This window comes from Propithecus coquereli, unplaced genomic scaffold (assembly GCF_000956105.1).
Source record: "Propithecus coquereli isolate 6110/MARCELLA unplaced genomic scaffold, Pcoq_1.0 Scaffold67, whole genome shotgun sequence".
NCBI lineage: Eukaryota > Metazoa > Chordata > Mammalia > Primates > Indriidae > Propithecus > Propithecus coquereli.
Genome location: NW_012152729.1, coordinates 2,877,077 through 2,900,318, shown reverse-complemented (window position 1 = coordinate 2,900,318; position 23,242 = coordinate 2,877,077). Strand labels below are relative to the sequence as shown.

Genomic DNA, 23,242 nt, shown 5'->3' with positions numbered 1-23,242 from the left:
AATGTGGTACAGCAAGAACTATAATTCACATTTGGGTTAGATAAGAGGTTCTGGTAACTGTCTTGCGACTCCTTACTGTTAAGATGTTACAAATCACTCCTCCCAGTTCTTCAGACAAAAAAAAAAAAAATAGACATGGATTTCCTGCTTTTAAAGAGAAGAAAATAATAACATCCTGCATTTGTTGAGACAGGAGATTGGGTGGGCATATATACAATTTTTCACCTATTAAAATAGCAAAGATTGTTTTAAATGAGGTTTCTTCATGTTGGCAAGTGTAGTGACCTGGACGTGCTCATGCACTGCTGGTGGGAGTATAAAATGATAGAATTTGGGGGGAGAAGCACTTTGGCAATATTTATGAGGAGCCTTAAATATTACTTTGACCCACTAATTTCTCTGAAAAAGATGTCTATGATAGCATTGTTTAAACTAAGTGGCTAATAATTAGGGAATGACTAAATAAATTACGATAAACACACAATGGGATGCTGTATAGTTATTTTTAAGTGATGCTTGTGAAGAGTCATGGAGAAGAGTTTGTTCGTGTGTTAAGTACAGGACTAAAAAGTCTGGAAGGAAATATGGCAGAATTAGGAATTTTTGTATTTATCTTCATTTTCTTTTCACTATTTCCAATGTGATTACCTCAGAGGAAAGGAGGAGACCAACTTGTGAAAGTCCTAGAAGAGGGACCAAGGAAAAAACTAAGAGGAAAGGGGAAAGGAAGGAAAAAAAGGAAGGAAGGAAAAAGAAAAGAGTGGGAAGAAAGAAAGAAAGAAAAAACAAAAAACCCTGGCACCAATCTGACAGCTTAAAACTGCTGTTTCCCCAGGGCTGACAATATATTAAATAGTACCAGGAATTTTCTTCTTTGCTTTCAGGCCTATAATGAGGAAATTTCTCTGACCAATATCAGGGGGCACGTCAGCTGCTGTACTAAGTTTCTTCAAATATCCTGGAATTGTGGTGAGTTTGAACCCACTAGCTACCACTTCTACAGCTGTTCTTGGAGTTGTGTAGATGCAGTCCCCTTGGATATATATTTAATAGAATTATTGGTTTACTTGTACTAGATCTTAGTAAATTCCCATTACTTCTGCATTGGGATTAATAGAAGTGAAATTTGAGATGTGCTTTGGAACGTGGGTAAGATTTGGACACATGGAAATGAAGAAATGAGGGGATGAATTTAAGTAAAGACACAGCTAGGAAAGGTCAGCATATACCTTTCTGCAAGCAGTTCACTGGGCTGTGGTGGCCTGTGCTTATGCTTGAAATCTTCTGGGGATTTTTCCTGTGCAAGCAATTTAAGTAGTAAGGAAGATATATGGGGGGACTAAAGAGAGGAATTGGTCGGAAAGATGAATTTACACAGAAGACTTAGGTAGTAGGAAACCACTGAGGCTCTTTGAAATAAGGAGTGTCCTGCTCTGAGTTGGGGTCTGAGACAGTCAATCTGGCACCCTTATGTAAAGGATTGACAGAAGGGGAGAGTCTGGGCAAGGGGATCAGCTAAGAGTCCAGTACAGACAAAAAGGGACAACTATTGTATGATTCCACCTGTGTGAGGTACCTAGAGTAGTCCAACATGGAGACAGGAAGCAGAACGGCGGTTGCCAGAGACTCAGTGGGGAGGGGAATCGGTAGTAATCATTTAAGTTTGGAAAATGAAAAAGTTCTGGAGTTAGTTGGTGGTGATGCTTGTACAACAGTGTTAATGTACTTAATGCCACTGAACTGTACATGTAAAAAATGATAAGCTTTATATTGTGCATATTTTACCACAATTACAAAAAGAAAGAAAGAGGCCATTACAATGACCTGGGTATCCAGAGGCATTCTGGCAGTGGGAATTGAGGGGAGTGGGTAGATTAGAGAACAATTTCAGAGGTGGGATGGAATGGTTTGGCACCTGGATGTGGGGGCTAGGGACAGTTAGTAGTCTGCAAAGATTTAGAGACATGGTTCCCAAACCTTCATTGAGCATGAGAATAAATACCCAGGCAACCTTTAATACTGGTTTAGATACTGGGTGGCTAGAAAGATGCTGATGCTAATCCTAATAACTAAAACAGTATAAGAGAAGGGGATTAAGGATAATGAAGATTAGTTCACTTTTGGATATGTTGAATTTGAAGGATAGGACAGCACCTAGGTGGAAGGAATTGGGGCCAACAACAGATATTTGTTCTAGAGATCTGTGTTAGATCTAGAGATCCGGCATTAAAAGTTGTCAGGGACATGCAGAGAAAGTGAAAAGAAAGTGCTCAAATCAGAGCCTTGGGGAACACACCTCCATTATTGGTATAGGAGGAGAAAAAAGGCACTAAAAAATGGCCAGAAAGGAGGAATAAAAAACCGTTGATAGAGTACATTGCGATAGATATTGGAATGGTCAAGAATAAGAATTGAGAAAGGGCCTTTGGATTGGGCGAGTGAGAAAATATTGATGACTCTTTAGAATACAATTTTATTCAGAAGAGATTAAAGAGCAAAAGGAGAAAATAGAAATAGCAAGCAAAAATTCTTTTTTCTTTTCTTCAAGGAATGGCAAAAGGAGGGAGGAGCCAAGTCAGGATTTGTCAGGTCAAGGCAGGGCTTTTTTGGTTTGGGTAAACTTGGTACTATTTTAGGCCAGTATTTCTATGGGGTACTTATATCTCATGGATCTCCTGCTACTTACCTTCTCTCCTCCCCAGCCCTTTAATAGTGGAGTGTCCTCCTCTTCATCTACACTCGCTTCCTTGATTGCACTAGAAGTCTTCCATTTGCCCTTCTAAATCCACTTCTCTACCTGCTCTCTGTCCCAGGAGGCTAACCTGCACGGACTACATCAACAAGCTTCCTTGGCCTTTGGTTTTTGTTGGGTTTGGCCAATGTGGAGCCCCAACAGGACATTGGAGGGAAAAGAGGGGGAGAGTGAGGTTGGAGTATTTATCCCCTTGGTTCCCAATCTGCATGTTCACCTGTCTGCCTGATTTGACTCTCAACTCAGTCTCTGCAGGACTCTCTTCTTCTGGGTCTGGTAACTACTTTCTCTGCAAGTCCCTTAGGCCTAAGTGTGGAAACAGCCACTTAGTTAATAGTCCTCGGACACTCTATTTTGCCATGTGGTTTCCCTGCACTTTTCCCATTCCTTCATAAATTGTCCCTTTGTTAAATGCCATGCCATCATTTCATGCTGGGACCCTGACTTATCCAATTTCATGGTTTTAAATATCAACCATATGCTATTAGTTCCCAAATGTATATTTCTAGCTCGGACCCATTTCCTGAACTGCAACCTCATGTATCTAGCTGCCTGCTAGACTCGATTATCTAATGTATGACTCAAGTTCCTGCTCTTTCCTCCTAAACCTGTCAGTATCTTTCCAGTTGTTCAGGGCTAATTCTTGAAATCATCCTTGACTCTTCTCTTTTTTCACTCGCCTTATCAAATCTATAGATCTACGGTCAATAGACATAGAGTATGACCACTTCTCACCACCTCCACTTTTATCACTTGGTCCAACTCCCATCATCTCTCACCTGATAACCTGCCAACTGGTCTTCCTGCTTCTGCCCTGGCCCTCTTTCACTCTGTTTTCAACATAGTCATTCTGCTGCTGAAAACCTCCCTGTGGCTTCCTGTTTCAGAATAAAAGCCCGTTTTTTTGAAGACCTAAAAGACCCTACCTGGTCTGCCTCCCACCCCCATTACCTCTGTGATCCCATTTTCTACTCTATCCCCCTCACTTGCCCTGCTCCAGTTACTCTGGCTTTCCTTACTACTTTGATACAGTCTCTCTCTGGCTGGAATGCTTCTTCCAGATATTTGTATGACTAACTCCCCCATCTCCTAAAATCTTTGTTCAAACATCATCTTATTTAGGCTTATCCTAACCACTGTATTTAAAATTGCAAACTGACCTCCCCTCACAGCAGGTTGTTTTTTTTTTTGAGACAGAGTCTTGTTTTCTTGCCTGGGTGAGAGTGCCGTGGTGCCAGCCTAGCTCACAGCAACCTCAAACTCCTGGGCTCAAGCGATTCTCCTGCCCCAGCCTCCCCAGTAGCAGGGACTACAGGCACACACTACCATCCCCAACTAATTTTTTCTATTTTTAGTAGGGACAGGGTCTTGCTCTTGCTCATGCTGGTCTCAAACTCCTGAGCTCAAGGGATCCTCCTGCCTCTGCCTCCCAGAGTGCTAGGATTATAGGCGTGAGCCACTGCGCCTGGCCTCTGACAGCAATTCTGATCATCCTTCCCTTACTGTGTTTCCTTTTTCCATAACACTTAACATCTTTGAACATACTATATAATTATTTTTTTAAACTTTGCAATTATCATACAGTAAAATTGACTTTTTTCTCCTTAAGATATACAATTCTGTGAATTTTAACACTTATGTAAATTCTTAAAACTATCACCACAATCAGGATATAGGACAGCTTCAGAAAACTCTGTCATTCTATCCCTTTATGGTCACATTCTTCCTCACCCCTAACTCCTGGAAACCACTGATCTGTTCTTCATCATATAGTTTTGTCTTTTCAATAATGGGATCATGTAGTGTGTAACCTTTTGAAACTGGCTTCTCTCACTCAGCATAATACCTTTCACATTCATCCAAGTTGCTGAGTGTATCAATAGTTCATTCCTTTGTATTGTTGAGTAGTATTCTATTCTATAGCTGTACTACAGTATATCCATTCGCCACTGAGGGAAATTTTGGTTGTTTCCAGTCTTGGCACTTATGAATAGAGCTGCTAAAAAACATTCATGTATAGGGTTTTATGTGAATATAAGTTTTGACTTCTCTAGAACGTCATTAACATTAATTACATTATTGTTTTTTGCATCTTTTTTTTACTGGTATATTATTCTAAGTTCCTAAAACAGTTCCTGACATATAGTAGGAGCTCAATAAATTAGTTAATGTACTATGTTGAATGAAAACAGAAAGTGAAATCTGGGTTACTCTGAACACGTTCACGGTTCACATCGTCAAACCCTGGACTGCAGTCTACTCAGCCCCAAATGGCCAGGACACCTGCAAGTTAAGATTGTAAAAGGGTTTTTACTGAAAGTAAAGCAATTCCTCCCCAGTGTTTTTGGTGGCCATCTATCAGGTTCCTGATTTGGGGGAGGGACTTGGGAAGACATTAAGGAGAACCTCTTGGGAGAATACTTTAACAGTGATGTCAACATAACTCCTCACTGTGCAAAATGCAAAGCCAGATCTTCCACCCTGAGGATAATCCAAAAACAAACTTGCTTGCAAAAGCAGGGGAAATAATGGCACCATTTTCCTCATGTTGTGTGACCAACTTAGTTTCACTTAAACTCATAGCAAAGATCACCAGCTGGGGTAAGAAAAAGATAAGAGATAAAAAGGAAAATAATGATTATATGAGAGGTTGATATAAGGGAAGCCGATCAGTTTATCCAAATAATGTGTGTTGACAGCCATATGCTCTGTCTGCACTATGAAGTAGCTTTGAGATAAGTGGTTAAAAGCCACATAAGTCGCATTCAGTTTAAAATCAGATGCTGTCTAATGCCCCAAACATGGATCTCCTAGTAACCTTATTCATTAGAGCTTGGAATTCAAGGAAGAATCAGTTGGATCTTGGATCCTATCCAGTGCATTATAGTTTTCGAAGGCTCAACAAGATTTCAGTTTACATTGGTTCCATATTTAAAGTTTGACAAGGTTTCAGAATGTTTTCTTAAATAAGTTTTTTTTAATAAATGCTATGGGCTTATAAAATTTTCAAATTATACAGAACTGCATAAAGAAAAATCAAATGAAACCCTACACCTATATATAAGCACTATTGATATTTTGATGAATCTCCTTCCAGAAATCTTTACAGGTGTGTATATAGTACATGTATATGTTTCTGTCACTCTGATAAGGACAAAGGGTGGGAGAAAGCCCCCTTTAATGTTCAGTAAGAGTGATAAGTAAATAGAAGATAGAAAATTAGCTTTAGCATCTAAACACCCAAAACAGTTTATAAATATCAGTGTTTAATTAAATATTTTGAGGATTATCTTCCACTATCAGGAAAAATGAAATAATTCTGAAATGTATCCTGGGTTCTGAGTTGAACTAAAAGCCATGTGGACTTGTAAAGTCTCTGCTTATCCCTCCAGGTGTCCAGGTTAAGGCCCTGTGACAACTAGGAGGTCTTAATATAGAACTAAACGGAAGACTGTTAACTCCCCACCCTTCTCAAATCTCAGGTGGATCAGAAACAGATGTCTATTCATAGTTCTTCAGCCATTATGGATGGCTAATTAGATGGGGGTATAGGCTGCATTGCTGTCAACTCATGTGAAACTCACTGCTCTTTTAATAAGGCAATCCATAAATTCTACGTGTACGTCTGTCTTTGTTTTAGAATGTGTATAGTAATCAGCTCAGTGATGCTACTGTGTGATTGAATGAACATCTGAGTAGATAATTAGAGGTTCTTTTCTAACTACTATAATATTCGAGGGTAGTCATTTAGAATGTCTTTAATTTCCCCCTGTTGGTAGCCCAATAGTTGGTGTATTGCCTTAAATGTCCAAAAAGCATGTCTCTGCCATTGGCAGTGACTGGAAACCTTAGGTATTTCTGCCAAAGTTCTTGTGATCTAATCTTCTCTTGAAAGCATAAAGCCGAAGTATGTATTGAAATACCCCAGTCAGCTATTCAAGAGATATACTGGCTGCACCCCTACTGATTTTTTCCTGGATGAAAAATCTCCTTGGTGACCTGAGGCAGCTAGCTTTTATCCTCTCCACCCAGCAATACACAAATTATAACTATGCATAGAAAGCACATACATGTATATACAAACATACATAAACTATATCTAAATGTTGGCATTGGAATTATTGTATTTTCTAGTATTATGCTTAATTTCAGCAGATCTTGTTTAATAACTTATGAGAAAATAACTTTAACTCTGATTACTGTTAAATTTTAACTCTTCTCTAATGTTCTAATTTAGGGAAGGAAAAATAAAGTCATGTATGTGAATATTTGTTGTCATTCATCATGAGAAGCAAAAATACTAATCTCTTCCTCTTTGATTTTTGTTCGTAGTCAAGTTCATCCGAGAAGTAACACCATATATCAAGAAGCCGTCATTAGTATCAGATCTGCCATGGGAAGGTGCAGCTCCCCAGTCACCAAGCTTTAGTGGGAGTGAGGACTCTGGTTCTCCAAAACACCAGAACAGCACCAAGGACAGGAAGGTCATCCCTCTCAAAATGTGCTTTGCTGCTAGAAACCTAAGCATGCCGGATCTGGAAAACAGGTGAGCTGTACCTAGCAAGAACATCATACCTACAGCTTTACAAGCTTAAGGACGTGTTGCAATATTATGTGGCTCTGTTGACTAAATTATACAGAGGCAAATATTAAATGTTAATCTGAGATGAGAGATTCATTTTTGGAGTTCCATATTTTTTTTATTTAGTTCTTTTTCTTTTTTTTTTTTTTTTATTATTCCCCCATCTTCCAAATTCCAATATTTAATTAGTTAATTACTTACTTAGTTAGAGACAGTGTGTCTCTCTGTTTTCCAGGCTTGAGTATAGTGACGTCATCATAGCTCGCTTCAACCTCAAACTCCTGGGCTCAAGCGGTCTTCCTGCCTTAGCCTCCTGAGTAGCTGGGACTACAGCTAATTTTTAAATTTTTTGAATGATAGGGTCTTGCTGTGTTGCTCAGGCTGGTCTCCAACTCCTGAGCTCAAGCATTCCTTCCACCTCGGCCTCCCAAAGTGCTGGGATTACAGGCATGAGCCACCATGCCTGGCCTTAAATTATTTTACATATATGAACATGTATGTATATGGAAAAATTTTGGACAGACACACAAGAAACAGTTCATGGAATTACTCCTGGGGAGTAAAATAGGATTAGAAGGTAGAAGGAAAGAGGGGGCTTCTACTCTTCCTTTTATACCTTTCTGTAGTCCTATTATTACTTTTCTCACTATGAATATGTCTTTATAGTTAAAAAAAATCTTATCAAAAATTTTGAAATGTGTCCTTAGAAGCAAATTTCTTATACTGTGGGTAGTATAAAGAATCGGAGAGCTGCATTATGGATCTGGCTGCATCAACTAGCAGTGTGACTCTAGCAAGTTAGCTTCTCTTGACCTCAGTTTCCTTTTCTATAAAATCAAAGTTAAACTGGATAATTTCTAATGTCCCTCTTAGTTCTATAGCCATTTGTGTTCTATGACTTCGTCTTCATTAACTCCATGAAGTGGCAATAGGCAGACCTAGTGTTAAGTTAGAGATTGTGGGGGGAAGATGAAAAAACTTGTCCAAAGACATAGTTGGGACAGACTTTTAATAATGTGCATTCACTATTATGGTCTCCCCTCTGATCCGAATGAACAGCCAAGTGCCTAATCAGGATGGGATGGAACACAGAAGACAACAAGAAACTAAATGACCTTCTTGGGCATTTAAGGCCATGGGGACATTAAAGCTTCTGGTGTGCTGGAAAGAGCTGAGCTCTGCGATCAGATAGACTTTGGTTTGAATCCCAACTAGGTCACCACCTCAAAGTAAGGTTCTGAGCAAGTCCCTTCACCTCCATAAACTGCCATGTTCTCATCTATAAAAAAAAAAAAAAAGGATAATAAGGGCCAGGTGCAGTGGCTCATGCCTGTAATTGCAGCACTTTGAGAGACTGAGGCAGGAGGACCACTTGAGCCCAGGAGTTCAAGACCAGCCTGGGCAGCATAGCAAGACCCTGTCTCTACAAAAATTTAAAAATTAGCCAATTGTGGTGGAGCAGGCCTGTAGTCCTGGCTACGTGGGAGGCTGAGGTGGTAGGATCACATGAGCCCAGGTGTTTGAGGCTGCAGTGAACTATGATGATGCCACTGTATTCCAGCCAGGATGACAGAGTAAGATCTGATCTTTTAAAAAAAAAAAAAAAAAAAAAAAAAAAAGGTGGGGAGAGAAGATAATAGTACTTAGCTCACCCTGCAAATTAAATGAGATAAATACATATGAAGGCCTTACACAGAGCCAAGCACATACAGTAGGTTCTCAAGAAATAGTAGCTTAACTACTATGTATACACATTTTGAAAATTATATTCTGATATATTTGTATTGTTTTTGTTGATTTTCTTATAAAAGTTCAAGACATTGTAGAAATTACTTTGTTACATATAGGTTTATTCCTGAAAGGTTGTGTGCAAGTTCAATCATCTAAGTGCAACACAGCTTGATCTTTAAAAGACATTTTATATTTTTTTTCATAAAGTAAGAATTTGTAAGGCAGATAATCACCTCTGCCTCTTGAATACATATTTAAATTTTTTTTTCTTCAAATGAGATACCTTTATATAGAGTTAGACCCTTTGGTCTGTTAATCATGGGCTTAAAACGTAGGAACCATAAAGAAGTAAATAGAATAGAAAAACAATGTGATAAAGAAGAACAAATTGCAACTAAATTTGTCAACTAGCAGTCAGGCTGAGGAAAGTAGAAAGTAATTCCATTATAATCATTTCTGAGAATACTTACCTGTAGCACTGCTGATGTAGCTAGGTATTGGGGGAAAAGGCAAAGCATTATAAAGTGTCTATAGAACTCTGGAGCAATGGAAATAGGGGAAAGAAGGAAGGAAGAAGTGATAAGACTTGGCTTGTCTTGCTAAGTTGTGCTACTTTATCATCCATTAAGGCATCTTTTAGAGCCTAGTAACCTTAGATTTCATTAAAACTTGGAGGTTTCATTCTCTTTGGCGTATTTATATTTTAAAGACATTTGGTGACGGTCAGATTTGAAATAGGTCTTCGGAATCACACAAAGAGGGCAGTTTGGGGCTGCAAGAGTTGTAGTATTACACCGTCTTTTGAAGTAAGGTGATCGGCCTTCTTGATCATGGCATCCTATACAAGAAAAAGTCTTAGAAGATCAGGGTAGTGCTGAGATTCTCAGTCTTGGTACTGTGAAGTAATTTGTTTCTTGTTTTACCTGAAATACCAAGGTTTGCAAATGATTTGCTTTTTGCAAAATATAAATTGGAAGAGAATCAAGGTTATTCCTATGAATTATATCACTTTTACTTGCATTCCAGTGTGCTTTTTAGAGAAAAAGAAAAGCGGTAGAATTACAGATAGTTGGCAAAAATTGTGCATAACTTTGGTTATACCCATGGGAATGTGAACATCTGTGTGTCTTGGCAGAAAAAATGTACAGAACCATTGACTAATGGGACCTCAGTTATGAGAGAAGATAGAAGTTAGGAAGATGGGCTTTTTAATTTTGGCCAAGCTATTTGTCTTTTCATAAGCTTAATAATTCCCGCCTATTAAATGAAGATTATAGGAGGATTAAATGAGAAAATGATTGTAAAACTGGCATAGTAAGTTCTCAAGTTATTATTATAGGTTAGTGTTCCTATGACCTTAAGTATGTTCCTTAACTTCTGTCCTCTTGTTTTCTCTGTCTGTAAAATAGACATAATAATTCCTCAACTGTATATTTTAGATGTACTTCAAAGATTAAAAATATCTATAAAATCGGCTGGGCGTGGTGGCTCACGCCTGTAATCCTAGCACTCTGGGAGGCCGAGATGGGCGGATTGTTTGAGCTAAGGAGTTCGAAACCAGCCTGAGCAAGAGTGAGACCCCATTTCTACTAAAAACAGAAAGAAATTAGCTGGACAACTAAAAATACATAGAAAAAACTAGCCGGGCATGGTGGCGCATGTCTGTAGTCCCAGCTACTTGGGAGGCTGAGGCAGGAGGATCGCTTGAGCCTAAGAGTTTGAGGTTGCTGTGAGCTAGGATGATGCCACGGCACTCTAGCCCGGGCAACACAGTGAGACTCTGTCTCAAAAAAAAAAAAAAAAAATCTATAAAATCACTTGACGATTATTGGTCCTTAAATTTATCTGAGCTCTGTCAAAGGAAATGTCAATTTGTTTATCCATTTTCCTACTGATCACCTGAACAATTTCCAGTTCGTAGTTAGTATTAATAAAGCTACTGTGGATATTTTTGTATAAGTCTTTTTGTGAGCATACATTTTCATTTCTCTTGGGTAAATTCATGGGAGTGGAATTGCTGGGCCAAAGGGTAGGTGTATCTTTAGTTTTAAAAGAAATCGGCCAGACTTTCTTCCAAAGTGGTTGTGCCATTTTACATTTCCACCAGCAGTGTATGAGAGTTTCCATTACTCCACATCCTCACCAGAATTGGTGGTTATCAGTCTTTTTATTATTAACCTTTCTGGTGAGTGTAGAATCTCTTTGTGGTTCATCCTTCATTTTTATGTAAAGGCTTCACTATCTAAACCAAACAACTTATTTGATATTAAAAGGAAACATCCTTTTTTCTGCTTACTACTTTGATTTGGTTCCACTATATAGAGCTGAAAAAAAGTGCTAACTATCAGAATGAGTAAGTGAGGGGGAAGAGGAAGTTTACTCCTTTTCCCTACTTTGAGTTTTCAAGACCTCACTAGGTGTGTCTGATAATTAATTATAAACGTTTCATTTTGGAAAGTGAAAGCTAAATAAATAATGATGAAGTCCAGGGAGAGAACATGAGCCCTTTCCTAAGCAAACAGCATTGTGGGCAGTGTGAAGTTTAGCAAGAACAAGGTGTTCTTAAATGCTACCTTTTGGAAATATAAATCTGTTCTTTGGTTCACAATGTCTCGGTCATCTTTACATTGGCTATTTTCCATGTAAAAGGTAAATTTTGGCTTTATGGCATAAAGTTACATGATTATTACTAAATTGAAAACATAAATTATATCAAAGACTTTACTAAACAGAAGAAATAAAGTGGGCTAGACTTATGCTTTTGTATACCTAAACATTGATTTGATTCATCTGATCAAAGTGTTAATTGCATTTCTCAGGAAATCCTCAGTGGTTTGACTAGAGACCAAAACTTTACACATTATAGCTGTCTCCTCTCTCCTGCAGGCCCAATTACTGGCAGACTGCCTCTATATTTTTATTAGAGTTTTCATTTGAATTTTTCTTTTAAAATAGCAGTAGATTGTAGGAATTACTTTATCAGCTTTAGGGGGTGCTGCTTCAAAGGCTGACTGTTCTGGATCGTAGACTCATTGATCCTTTTTTGGAGTTTCTTTTCTGTTTCTTCTAATTTAATTTTCTATTTCACAATCCCTTTTTAAGAAACACCGCAAAATTTTTCTTTTCTTAAAAAATTGGTGATCCGTCACTGGGAAATAACTTACTGTCTATTTTCATCTTTTTTCAGCCAGTGGTCCTGGTATCTACTTGTGTTGAATCAGGCTTAGTTTTATTTTATTGTAACATTTATTTTCCATTCTTTCAGTTATCAATAACTAGGATCTCTGGCATCAGGATTTCCAGAATTTAGACTGTCAAAGGAGACATGTTTGAGAGATTGTCCTAGGAACTACATGAGGTGTAAAAGATTTTAGAAGGTGAATGTTTTGTGTCTGAAGAAGGATGAATTGATTCCTGTCTTTAGTGCTAAGTAGGTCAGTAGGAGGAGTGAAGGAAATTTCTCGTCATGGTTCTGTGACTGAACTTTTAGCATGTGTTTAAAGGATGTTATTCTGGTTACTGTGCCAAAGCAACCAGGTGGAAATAAATAGTCCCTCTAGAAAATGATCAGTCTGAACTGAGGACACATCACTGCCTCCCCCACCCAATTTGGGGGGATGAGGGTAGATCTGAATCTTCTGCTAGGATGAGGGTGGGGCAGTCACTGGCGGCTGGGTGTGGGGAATGCTGAAACAGACTCATCCAGCCTTTATTTTAGCTGCATGCTTTACTCCCACTTCCAGCGGTAACTGGTGCCACCAATTCTCCAGGCTCTTAGGGATTCTGCAACATGGATTGGCTGGGATTTAGCTTTCCCTACTTCTCTTAAATCTGTTAAGTCATTTAATTCCTCTGTCGGCTTGCCAGCTTCCAAAATTTGTTGTAGTCTTTGTTGTAGTCGCTCCTCTCTTATTCTTCTTGAGCTTGTAGGATTATGCTTTTAAAAAATGGCGATGACTTTTTACATACAACACCAAAAGTACAATCCATAAAGAAAAAATTGTCAAATTGAACTTCTTCCAAATTAAAAACTTCTGATCTGCAAAAGACAGTTAAGAGAATGAAAAGACAAGCCACAGACTGGGAAAAAAATCTTTGTAAAACACCCAGTAAGGACTTATATCCAAAATATGCAAAGAATACTTAAAACTCAACAATAAGAAAGCAATCCAATTTTTTTTTTTTTTTTTTTTTTTTTAGACAGAGCCTCACTCTGTTGCCCAGGCTAGAGTGCTGTGGCATCAGCCTAGCTCACAGCAACCTCAAACTCCTGGGCTCAAGCAATCCTACTGCCTCAGCCTCCTGAGTAGCTGGGACTACAGGCATGCGCCACCATGCCCGGCTAATTTATATACACACACACACACATATATATATTTTTAGTTGTCCAGCTAATTTCTATTTTTTTTAGTAGAAACGGGGTGTCTCGCTCTTGCTCAGGCTGTTCTCGAACTCCTGAGCTCAAACGATCCGCCCGCCTTGGCTTCCCAGAGTGCTAGGATTACAGGCGTGAGCCACCATGCCCAGCCTGCAATCCAGTTTTTAATAGAAATGACTAACAGATCTGAACAGATACCTCACCAAAGAAGAAATACGGATGGCACATAACGCATATAGGAAGAGGCTCAACACTGTATGTCATGAGGAATTACAAATTATCTAAAACGGTGAGATGCCACTACATACCTATTAGAATGGTCAAAATCCAAAACACTGACAGCACCAGATGCAGGCAAAGATGCGGAGCAACAAGAACTCTCATTCAGTGCTAGTGAGAATGTAAAATGGTACAGCCACTGGTACAGCTTCATCTGTGCTCTTAGGATGGAAAATCTGTCCTGGAGTCTGTGTTCTACTGATGAGCTCTGTGCAGTCTCATCCTTTTAGGGTCCAATTAAATCTCATCAGGCCATTTCTCTCTCTATTGTAATCCATCTCACAAACCACCATAAAATTATTTTTAAATTAATTAATTTTTTTAATTATAGTGAAATATGTATAACATTTATCATCTTACTCACTTTTAAGTATATAGGTCAGTAGTATATATTCATATTCTTGTGCAGCCAATTTCTAAAACTCTTTGTTTTGGTTTGTTTTTTGTTTTTATTTCAATAGATTTAGGGGGTACAAGTGGTTTTTTGTTACATGACTGAATTGTATAGTGGTGAAGTCGGGGCTTTTAGTGTAACTGTCACTTGAGTAGTGTACCTTGTACCTGATAGGTAATTTTTGATCAAAAACAACCTCTAGAACTTTTTCATATTGCAAAACTAAGCTAAAACTCTGTGCCCGTTAAACAACTCCCCATTCCCCGCTTCTTCCAGTCCCTGGCAACTACCATTCTACTTTGTGTTTTTTTGTGTTTGACTGCTCTAGATACCGCATATAAGTGGACTCATATACTATTTGTCCTTTTGTAACTGGCTTATTTTACTTACTTTAGTATCTTCAGTGTTCATTCGTGTTGTAGCATGTGACAGGATTTCTTTCCTTTTTCAGGCTTAATAATGTTCCATTATATGTATATACCACATTTTGTTTATCCATTCATCCATCGATGGACATTTGGGTTGCTTCCACCTTTTGGCTGTTGTGAATGATGCTGCTATAAACATGAGTGTACAGATGTCCCATAAAATTATTTTTTAATTTTATTGTTTTGCTCATGTTTTCCCCTATTGAGAATCCTCAGTGATTCCATGTTAGTTACCAGTTAACATCTGGACTTAACATGCTATCCAAGACCCTCTAAATTCTCATCTCAAGCTACCTCTCACTATAGTTAGCTATAGAACAGGAAATCAAATAAATGAACTCATCAGAACTTTATCTAAAACAAAAGCAAATAGCTTATGATTTACTATCTAAAGATTTTCCTCCGAGTAATGTGAACTTTCATGTATGGACTTTCTTAAGCATCATTTTATGTTTTGGCTATTTTCTAGAACTTTTATTTGGCTATTGCCCTAGAATTTTGAAGGCATATAAAAGATGGATAGATTGGTAGCTAGGGCTGGAGGTAGTCAGAAGGGTATCTCCAGTAGTGAGGGCAGGTGGGTGGGGTGAGTAGATAGGTACCAGGTAGATGTGTTTGCAGATTGTCTTGTAGCATGACACCAGAATGGTAAGTATGCTCCAGAAGTCTAGAGGTTTCCATTGCAGCCCTGCTTTGCTACTACCACCTTAGCAGTGCTTTTCAAAGCATGAACATCATAGTAGTCATCACTGTCCTTTATAACACTTTTTATAACCTGTAATTGTGTTCCATTAATTGTTCATTTTCTGCTTTCCCCATTAGACTCAGTGAGGGTAGAGACTGGCTGTATTTTTATTTTTGTCATGACTATCTCCAATAGCAGTGTCTAGCACAGTATCTAACATATACTAAGTGCTCAATAAATGTTTATTTAAGAAAGGAGAGCAACCAACCCAGAGTTTAAATGAGAATGAATAATCGCCATACAACATATGACAACTTAAAATACTTGGAATTTTAAAGGATTTAGTTAGAAATGTGGCAAAAGAGAGGGACTCAAACTTCAGGGTAGAAAGGCTAGTGTACATGTAAATTGCTTATCTTTGACAGGTCGTGTGGAGTCCAACGACAGTGCTTCACAGCAGCAAAAACTGTCTTCAGAAAATAAAGATCTCTCCTTGGTCACTGGCAGTTTGTCAATTTGTAGCCTACCATGAGAAACATTTCTAATAGCTTTTTCCTCCAATTTTGAAAGATATATGTCTTCACTTTTAGAACACAGCAGTACATATATGTTAGTCATTTATTTGACTTTTTACATTCGTCATGGCAAAAACTTTAACCAAAACACAAAAGAGTACCCAATAAACTGCTTTGTAAGGAATTTGTTCAATGTACATTAAAAAAATGTTCAGCTAATTTCTAAAGGTTACTTTTGAAATATAGATTATTCTCAGTTGAGCATTAATACAGAATAGTCATAGTGTTGAAGATCTCTTACCTATATTTTCATCATGACTCAGTAGATGATTTAATCATATGTTACCCAGACATTAAAGCAGTTCTAAATTTTCATAAAGAGTAATATTCTTCCACTAATTTCCTTTTTATTTTACATCATGTAAATTTCATTTCATTATTTGGCAATATTTTTTTTTAACCTGGCACTACCTTATACCAGAATTTCCTAAGTATTTAAAAGAATATCAGTTCCTTCTTTATAACGTGCCTATGAGGTTCAGCAAGCATGCTTTTCATTTCTTTGACGTGAAAATTAAAGCAAAGTGTTCTACTGTAGACGATACAATATGTTCCCTCATTTTAGCTCATTACATTAACATGCTGAAACAACAGATCCAGCAGTTAGTCTTTCTGATGATTATCTTTCCATATGTGGTTTTCTCTGGAATTAGACTCTAGGGAATTAAGAGAAAGTATCTTTATTTGAGGAATGCAAAATTAAAATAGATTTGCAGTAATGTATGTTAAACCCTGGCTGGTTTGGTGACTTCTGACCTAGCTCGCTTTTTTTTTCTTTTTCCACACAGATTGATAGAGCTACATTCTCCTGATAGCAGGAACACGTTGATCCTACGCTGCAAGGATACAGCCACAGCACACTCCTGGTTCGTAGCTATCCACACCAACATAATGGCTCTCCTCCCACAGGTGTTGGCTGAACTCAATGCCATGCTTGGTGCAACCAGTACAGCAGGAGGCAGCAAAGAGGTCAAGCATATTGCCTGGCTGGCAGAACAGGTAGGCTGGGAGGCATGGCCAGGGCTCACCTGGTCCCCATTCAGAGCCAGGATGGCTCCCTCATTTCATATGTCTGTAATATTTATCACACTGTTAGGTCTTGGATATCTAGCTTGCAGAGCTTTTGTTTGTCAGTCTTCTGTTCTCTTCCCTTTTTCCCTTTCTACCTTTTAGCTCTTTGTTGCTAATTATCACCTCCACGGGAAGAATGGACTGTCATCGTCATGATAATCACCATCACAATAGAGCTAAAAAGAGGTTCTTACTACCATCTCTACCCTTAATGACAGAGGGTAGTTTTCATGATTTTAGACTAGGGTCAGCAAACTTTTTCTGTAAAGGGAGAGATAGCATTACAACTACTTGACTGTGCCATTGTAGCAAGAAAACAGTCCTAGACGATATGAAAATGAATGGGTGTGACTATGTTTCAGTACAACTTTATTTACAAAAACAAGTAAACAAGTGATGGGCTAGATTTGGCCCAGGGGTCATAGTTTCCCAACCCTTGTTCTAGCCTGTTGGCAGAGTTTTCATGGGCAGCAGGCTATGGTGTATTCCTATGCTCTGGGAAAAGTATAAAATATACAAAATATTTTACAAAACATTAGACAAAGATACAATTGTCTTCCATAACTGAAAGATGAAAGGAAAAGAAACAAGAAAGCCTAAGTGGATATTGAGTAAAGGGAAAGGAAGAAGTCAAAAATCCAATTTATTTTAGATCCCAGGTTTGATAAAGGAGGAGTAAAATTTCTGTGTGATACTATGTTACATGCCTTTGCCTTTCTAGTCCTATACTGTCAGCTGGGCAGAGGGATTGGAAAAAAGAAGACTGGACTAAGGGGTTCAGAGTTGAGTGTTCAAGTGCTAGCTCTGTTTTTAGATCTTTTTAAAATTTCTTTCATCTCTTTGAGCCCTAGTTCCCTCATGTGTGTGCAAAGGGGCAGAGAGTGGACTCAACCTTGGCTTCCAAATACATCTGAATCAGCTCAAAAAGTTTTTTCTTCTTTCATTTTTGATTTTTGTTTAATTTTGTTTTAGGCCAGTGGTGGCTCATGTCTGTAATCCCAGCACTTTGGGAGGATGAGGCAGGAGGATCACTTTGAACCCAGGAGTTCGAGACCAGCCTGGGCAATAGCAAGACCCTGTCTCTACAAAAAAAGAAAAAAAAAAATTAGTTGAGGGAGGTGGTATGAGGCTGTAGTCTCAGCTACTTAGGAGGCTGAGGCAGGAGGATCCTTGAGCCCAGGAATTGGAGTTTGCAGTAAGCTATGACGACACCACTGCACTCTAGCCTGGGTAACAAAGAAGACCCTGTCTCAAACAAACAAATAATCAAATAATTTCCCAGATCTGACCCTCCACCCCAACAAAGTCCTAATTTTTTCCTTTTTTGAGTCAAGGTTCATTTTGTTTATTTGGAGAGGATGTTGTCCCCAGTAAAGTTCTGATTTGGTAGATCTGTGGTAAGATCGCCTGGCAATCTTGTTTGGTAGCTCTCCAGGTAATTGCACGGCAGGACTGATTTTGGGTAATTTTTTTTTTTACCTCTGAAATTTTATGAACATTTCAAATAAAATTATAATACGTGAGAACACGGAATTAGTACAGTGATCATTTCCACGAAGCATAATTAGGATAACTAAGCAAAGAAACTAATGAAAATCATGGTTTAAGTACTTATGGCTTTGAAACTTTTAACATTTTAGTTGTGTTCGTCATCGTTATTTTTATATGCTAATTGAAAAACTGGACTGAGTGGTAACTGTGCTTTCAGCAGTTCTGAAACCAGAGTTTCAGAACTGTGGTGGTTCTGTGCTTTCAGCAATGTTAGAGTCTTCATGATTTTAAAAAGGTGTAACACGTTCACATGGTTCAAAAATCAAAGAATAAAAAGTTAATGGGTAAAAACTCTTGCCCTTGTTCCCATCTCCTGTCCCCCAGAGAGGTAATTACTCTTATTCCTCTCTATTGAATTTTTTGAGAGTTCCTTTATGCAAATAAAAAGAAAATATGAGCATATATTCTTCTTTTCCTCTCTTAAAAAAGAAGATAGCATATCATGCATACTACTTTATGCCTTGCTTTTTTTTTCATTAAACAGTATATCCTGGAGAGCTTTCCATATCGATGCACAGAGAGCTACATCATTCTTTTTTTTAAAACAACTGTAGAGCACTTCGCCCAATTTTGTTGTTTTAATATTTTGCCATTAAAAATGATGCTACACTATCTAAACTCTTCAGATAGATAAGGGAATCCACATCATCTGAATATATTTGGTTCTTAAGTTTCTGATAGTGAGTAGTAAAACTTTGGTTAGTAAGGGATTTATCTAAAAGTTTCTGTCAGTTCCTAAGTTTGGATAGTGAGAGTTCAGAGAGTAGGGAATATTTCTATACCTGTAGGACAAATCCACAGAAGTGCTGGATTAAAGGGTTATTAGTTATCTATCACTGCATAACAAATTGCCCCTAAGACTTAGTGGTTTAAAATAACATTCACCTCACACAGTTTCTAAGGATCAGAAATCTGATAGCAGCCTAGCTGGGTGGTTCTAGCCCAAGATCTCTGGTGAAGTTGGAATCAAGTGATCAGCCAGGGTGGCTGTCATCTGAGGGCTTGACTATCGCTGGCGGGTCTACTTCCAAGATGATTCATGAATGAAGCTGTTACAGGAAGCCTCAGTTTCTTCCTGGCTGTTGGCAGAAGTCCTCAGTTCCTTGCCATGTGGGCCTTTCCAAGAGCTGGCTGCCTGAGCGTCCGCATGACATAGCTACTGGTTTTCCCTGAAGTATGTGATCTGAGAGAGAGCAAGATGGAAGCCACAGTGCCTTTTTGACTTAGTCTCAGAAATCACACACTGTTACTTCTGCTTTATTCTTTTCATTAGAAGTGAGTCACTAAGTCCATTGTATACCCCAGGGGAGGAAATTCAGGCTCTACCTCTTGAAGGGAAGAGTAGCAAAGAACTCATGGGCATATTTTAAAACTACCACAAAGGGTATATTCTTTTGTAATTTTCATAAACATTGCCAAATTGCCTTCCGTTGGAGTTGTACTTATTTAGATTCCCACTAGCAGCGTTTGAAAGTTGCCAGACTATTTGTTTTGTTGTTGTTGTTTTAAGAGACAGGGTCTTACCCTGTTGCCCAGACCAACAGTGGCATCATCATAGCTCACTGCAGCCTTGAACTCCTGTGGGCTCAGGCAATCTTCCCACCTCAGCCTCCTGAGTAGCTGGGACTACAGGTGCACATTACCACATCCAGCTAATTTTTTAAAAAATTTTGTAGAGACAGTCTTGCTGTGTTGCCTAGGCTGGTCTCAAATACCTGGCCTCAAGTGATCCGCCCACCCTGGCCTCCCAAAGTGCTGGGATTACAAGCATGAGCCACTGTGCCCAGCCAGTTGCCAGACTTTTTAAGTGAACTTAATTTGGTTTATGCTAGAATGGAAAAAAATAAAGCCACCAATTCATAACAATCTACCTTTTATGGACCACGTTTATGTGTGTGTTTCCACCACTCCATTGGGAACTCTTGGAAGACAGGAGCACATTTTTTCCAAATCCTTATTGCCTCCAGAGAACTTAGCCTAGTGTTTTGTGTATAGGAGATGCTCAGTAATTTTTTTCCTTGTCCACATATAAAAAGCAAACAAGTCACTAACTATAAAATACTGTCCAAGAATATAAGCTCAGGGTTGGCAAATAATATTAAGTGGAGAAGTTTCAACCACCTTAAAAATAGTACCACTGAACTAATTAAAGTACTGTTTCTAAAATACTGTTGATTTTTACTTTTTGAGGTAGTTGCTTGGGTCACCCAAATCAAATATCACTCTCAGAATAAGGTGTTCAGATAAAACTGGATACCATTTCTCAGAGGTGTTATAATGAGTTTCTGTATCTAATAAATATTGAACTTGGTAAATGCCAAAGCCTTTTCTTCCTATAAGATTGGTTAATTCTGTGAGTATGAAAATGATCAAGAAAAATTTGGATCATGTAATCTGTTTAAGTAAACATTCCTTTTGGCGAGAGGTGCAGTTCCTGAAAAGCTTGCATATAAATGGCACGGTTTCAATTGCACTTAGAAAAGATAATCATTTGGGGCAGATAAATTAAGGAAGTATCATTCATTTAACTTTAAATGATCTCTCCTAAATTTATCTTTTTTATTACCTCACATTTTCATAAATTTTGTTTAAAACAGGGAATACCTATACTACAGATATTTGGTAAACTGATAATGTATCAGTTTAGATAGATAATTTGTTCTATACACAGAAACTTCTCCCTCTTTACTGATACTGACTTTTTTATGTGACTAATATTTTATCCTCTAATTGGTTATATTCTTTTAAAAATTCTATGTTTACAGTGTTTTTTAATAAATAATTGTATATATTTATGGGGTATAATGTGGTCTTTGTGATGTTTTTGTTTTTTTTTTAATTTTTTTAAATTTTTAATCATGGGTATATAATAGTATATCTTTCCAGGGGACATGTGATGTTTTGATATAGGCGTACAATGTGAATTAATCCAATCAGTGTAATTGGGGTATCCATCACCTCAGGCATTTATCATTTCTTTGTGTTAGGAGCATTCCAATTCCACTCTTGGTTATTTTTTTTTTTTTTTTTTTTGAGACAAAGTCTTGCTCTGTTGCCCGGGCTAGAGTGCCGTGGCATCATCCTAGCTCACAGCAACCTCAAACTCTTGGGCTCAAGAGATCCTCCTGCCTCAGCCTCCCGCGTAGCTGGGACTACAGGCATGTGCCACCGTGCCTGGCTAATTTTTTCTATATATTTTTAGTCGTCCGATTAATTTCTTTCTATTTTTAGTAGAGAGGGGGTCTCGCTCTTGCTCAGGCTGGTTTCGAACTCCTGAGCTCAAACAATCCGCCTGCCTCGGCCTCCCAGAGTGCTAGGATTACAGGCGTGAGCCACCGCGCCTGGCCCACTCTTGATTATTTTTAAGTGTACCCTAACTTATTGTTGATTATAGTTATTTTGTTGTGCTATCAAATACTGTTCATTCTATCTAGCTATATTTTTGTACCCATTAACCACCCCCACTTTATCACCTGCTCCTTGCTACCCCTCCCAGCCTCTGGTAACCATCATTCTACTCTCTGTCTCCATGAGATCAATTGTTTTTTTTTTTTTTATTATTTCAGCATATTGTGGGGATACAGATGTTTAGGTTACGTATGTTGCCCTTGCCCCCCCCCCCAACTAAGTCCAAGTTTCAAATATGTCCATCCTTCGGGTGGTACACATTGCACTCTTTGTGTATGCATATACCCAACCCTCTTCCCCTCTCCCCCCTGCCCAACATCCAATAGATGTTATTCTTATATGTGCACTTATGTGTTGATCAGTTAATACCAATTTGATGGTGAGTACATGTGGTGCTTGTCTTTCCATTCTTGGGATACCTCACTTGAGATCAATTGTTTTTAATGTTTAGCTCCCACATATAAGAACATGAGGGATCTGTCTTTCTGTGCTTGGCTTATTTCATTTAACGTAAATATTCTTCAGTTCCATCCATGTTGTTGCAAGTGGCAGGATTTCATTCTTTTTGTGGCTATATAATGTTCCATTGTTTATGTATACCACAATTTCTTTGTCCCTTCATCTGTTGATGGACACTTAGGTTGATTCCAAATTTTAGCTATCGTGAATAGTACTGTAATAAACATTGGAGTGCAGATATCTTTTGATATACTGAATTTCCCACTTTTGGATATAGACCCAGCAGTGGGATTGCTGGGTCATATGGGATTTCTATTTTTAGTTTTTATATTTTTGTGGAACCTCCATACCGTTTTCCATACTGGTTGCACTAATTTACATTCCCACCAACAGTGTATGAAGGTTCCCCCTTTCTCCATATCCTCACCAGGATTCGTTATTGCCTTTTTGATAAAAGTCATTTTAACAGGGGCGAGATGATATCTCATTGTAGTTTTGCTTTGCATTTCTCTGATAACTAATGATGTGGCGTATTTGTTTATACACCTGTTGGCCATTTGTATGCCAGAGGATGGGGGAGGGGTGGCATAGGCAATGCAGGGTTGTCTTTTCTGCCCTCTTTGGCATCTCTTTCCATGATACAGTGTTAAAACCAGGTAGTATGATCGCTCACCTGATTTTTGGTTCTTCTGAAGGTGCTTGCGTGGACAGTTGTTGAATTTGGTGTTCATGTGGAGGGACGATCACTGGAAGTTTCTATTAGGTCATCTTGCTCCATCTCCTCTCAGCTGATGTTTTGATACATGTATACGTTGTGGAATTATCAAATTGGGCTAATTAACATATCCATCACCTCAAATATTTATTATTCTTTGTGATGAGAAAATTTAAAATCCTTTCTTTTAGCTATTTTTTTTTTTTTTGAGACAGAGTCTCACTGTTTTGCCCG

At 38.3% G+C, this 23,242-nt stretch overlaps 1 protein-coding gene across 1 annotated transcript in view; it reads left to right on the top strand.

Annotated features, from left to right (window-relative positions):
* SNTB2 (syntrophin, beta 2 (dystrophin-associated protein A1, 59kDa, basic component 2)) overlaps positions 1-23,242 on the top strand; it is an 87,486-nt gene that overhangs the window by 37,534 nt on the left and 26,710 nt on the right. The window contains exons 2-3 of the mRNA XM_012660584.1: positions 7,085-7,298; positions 16,593-16,803. Coding sequence (XP_012516038.1) covers positions 7,085-7,298; positions 16,593-16,803 — 425 coding nt within the window. The remainder of the gene's footprint in view (positions 1-7,084; positions 7,299-16,592; positions 16,804-23,242) is intronic.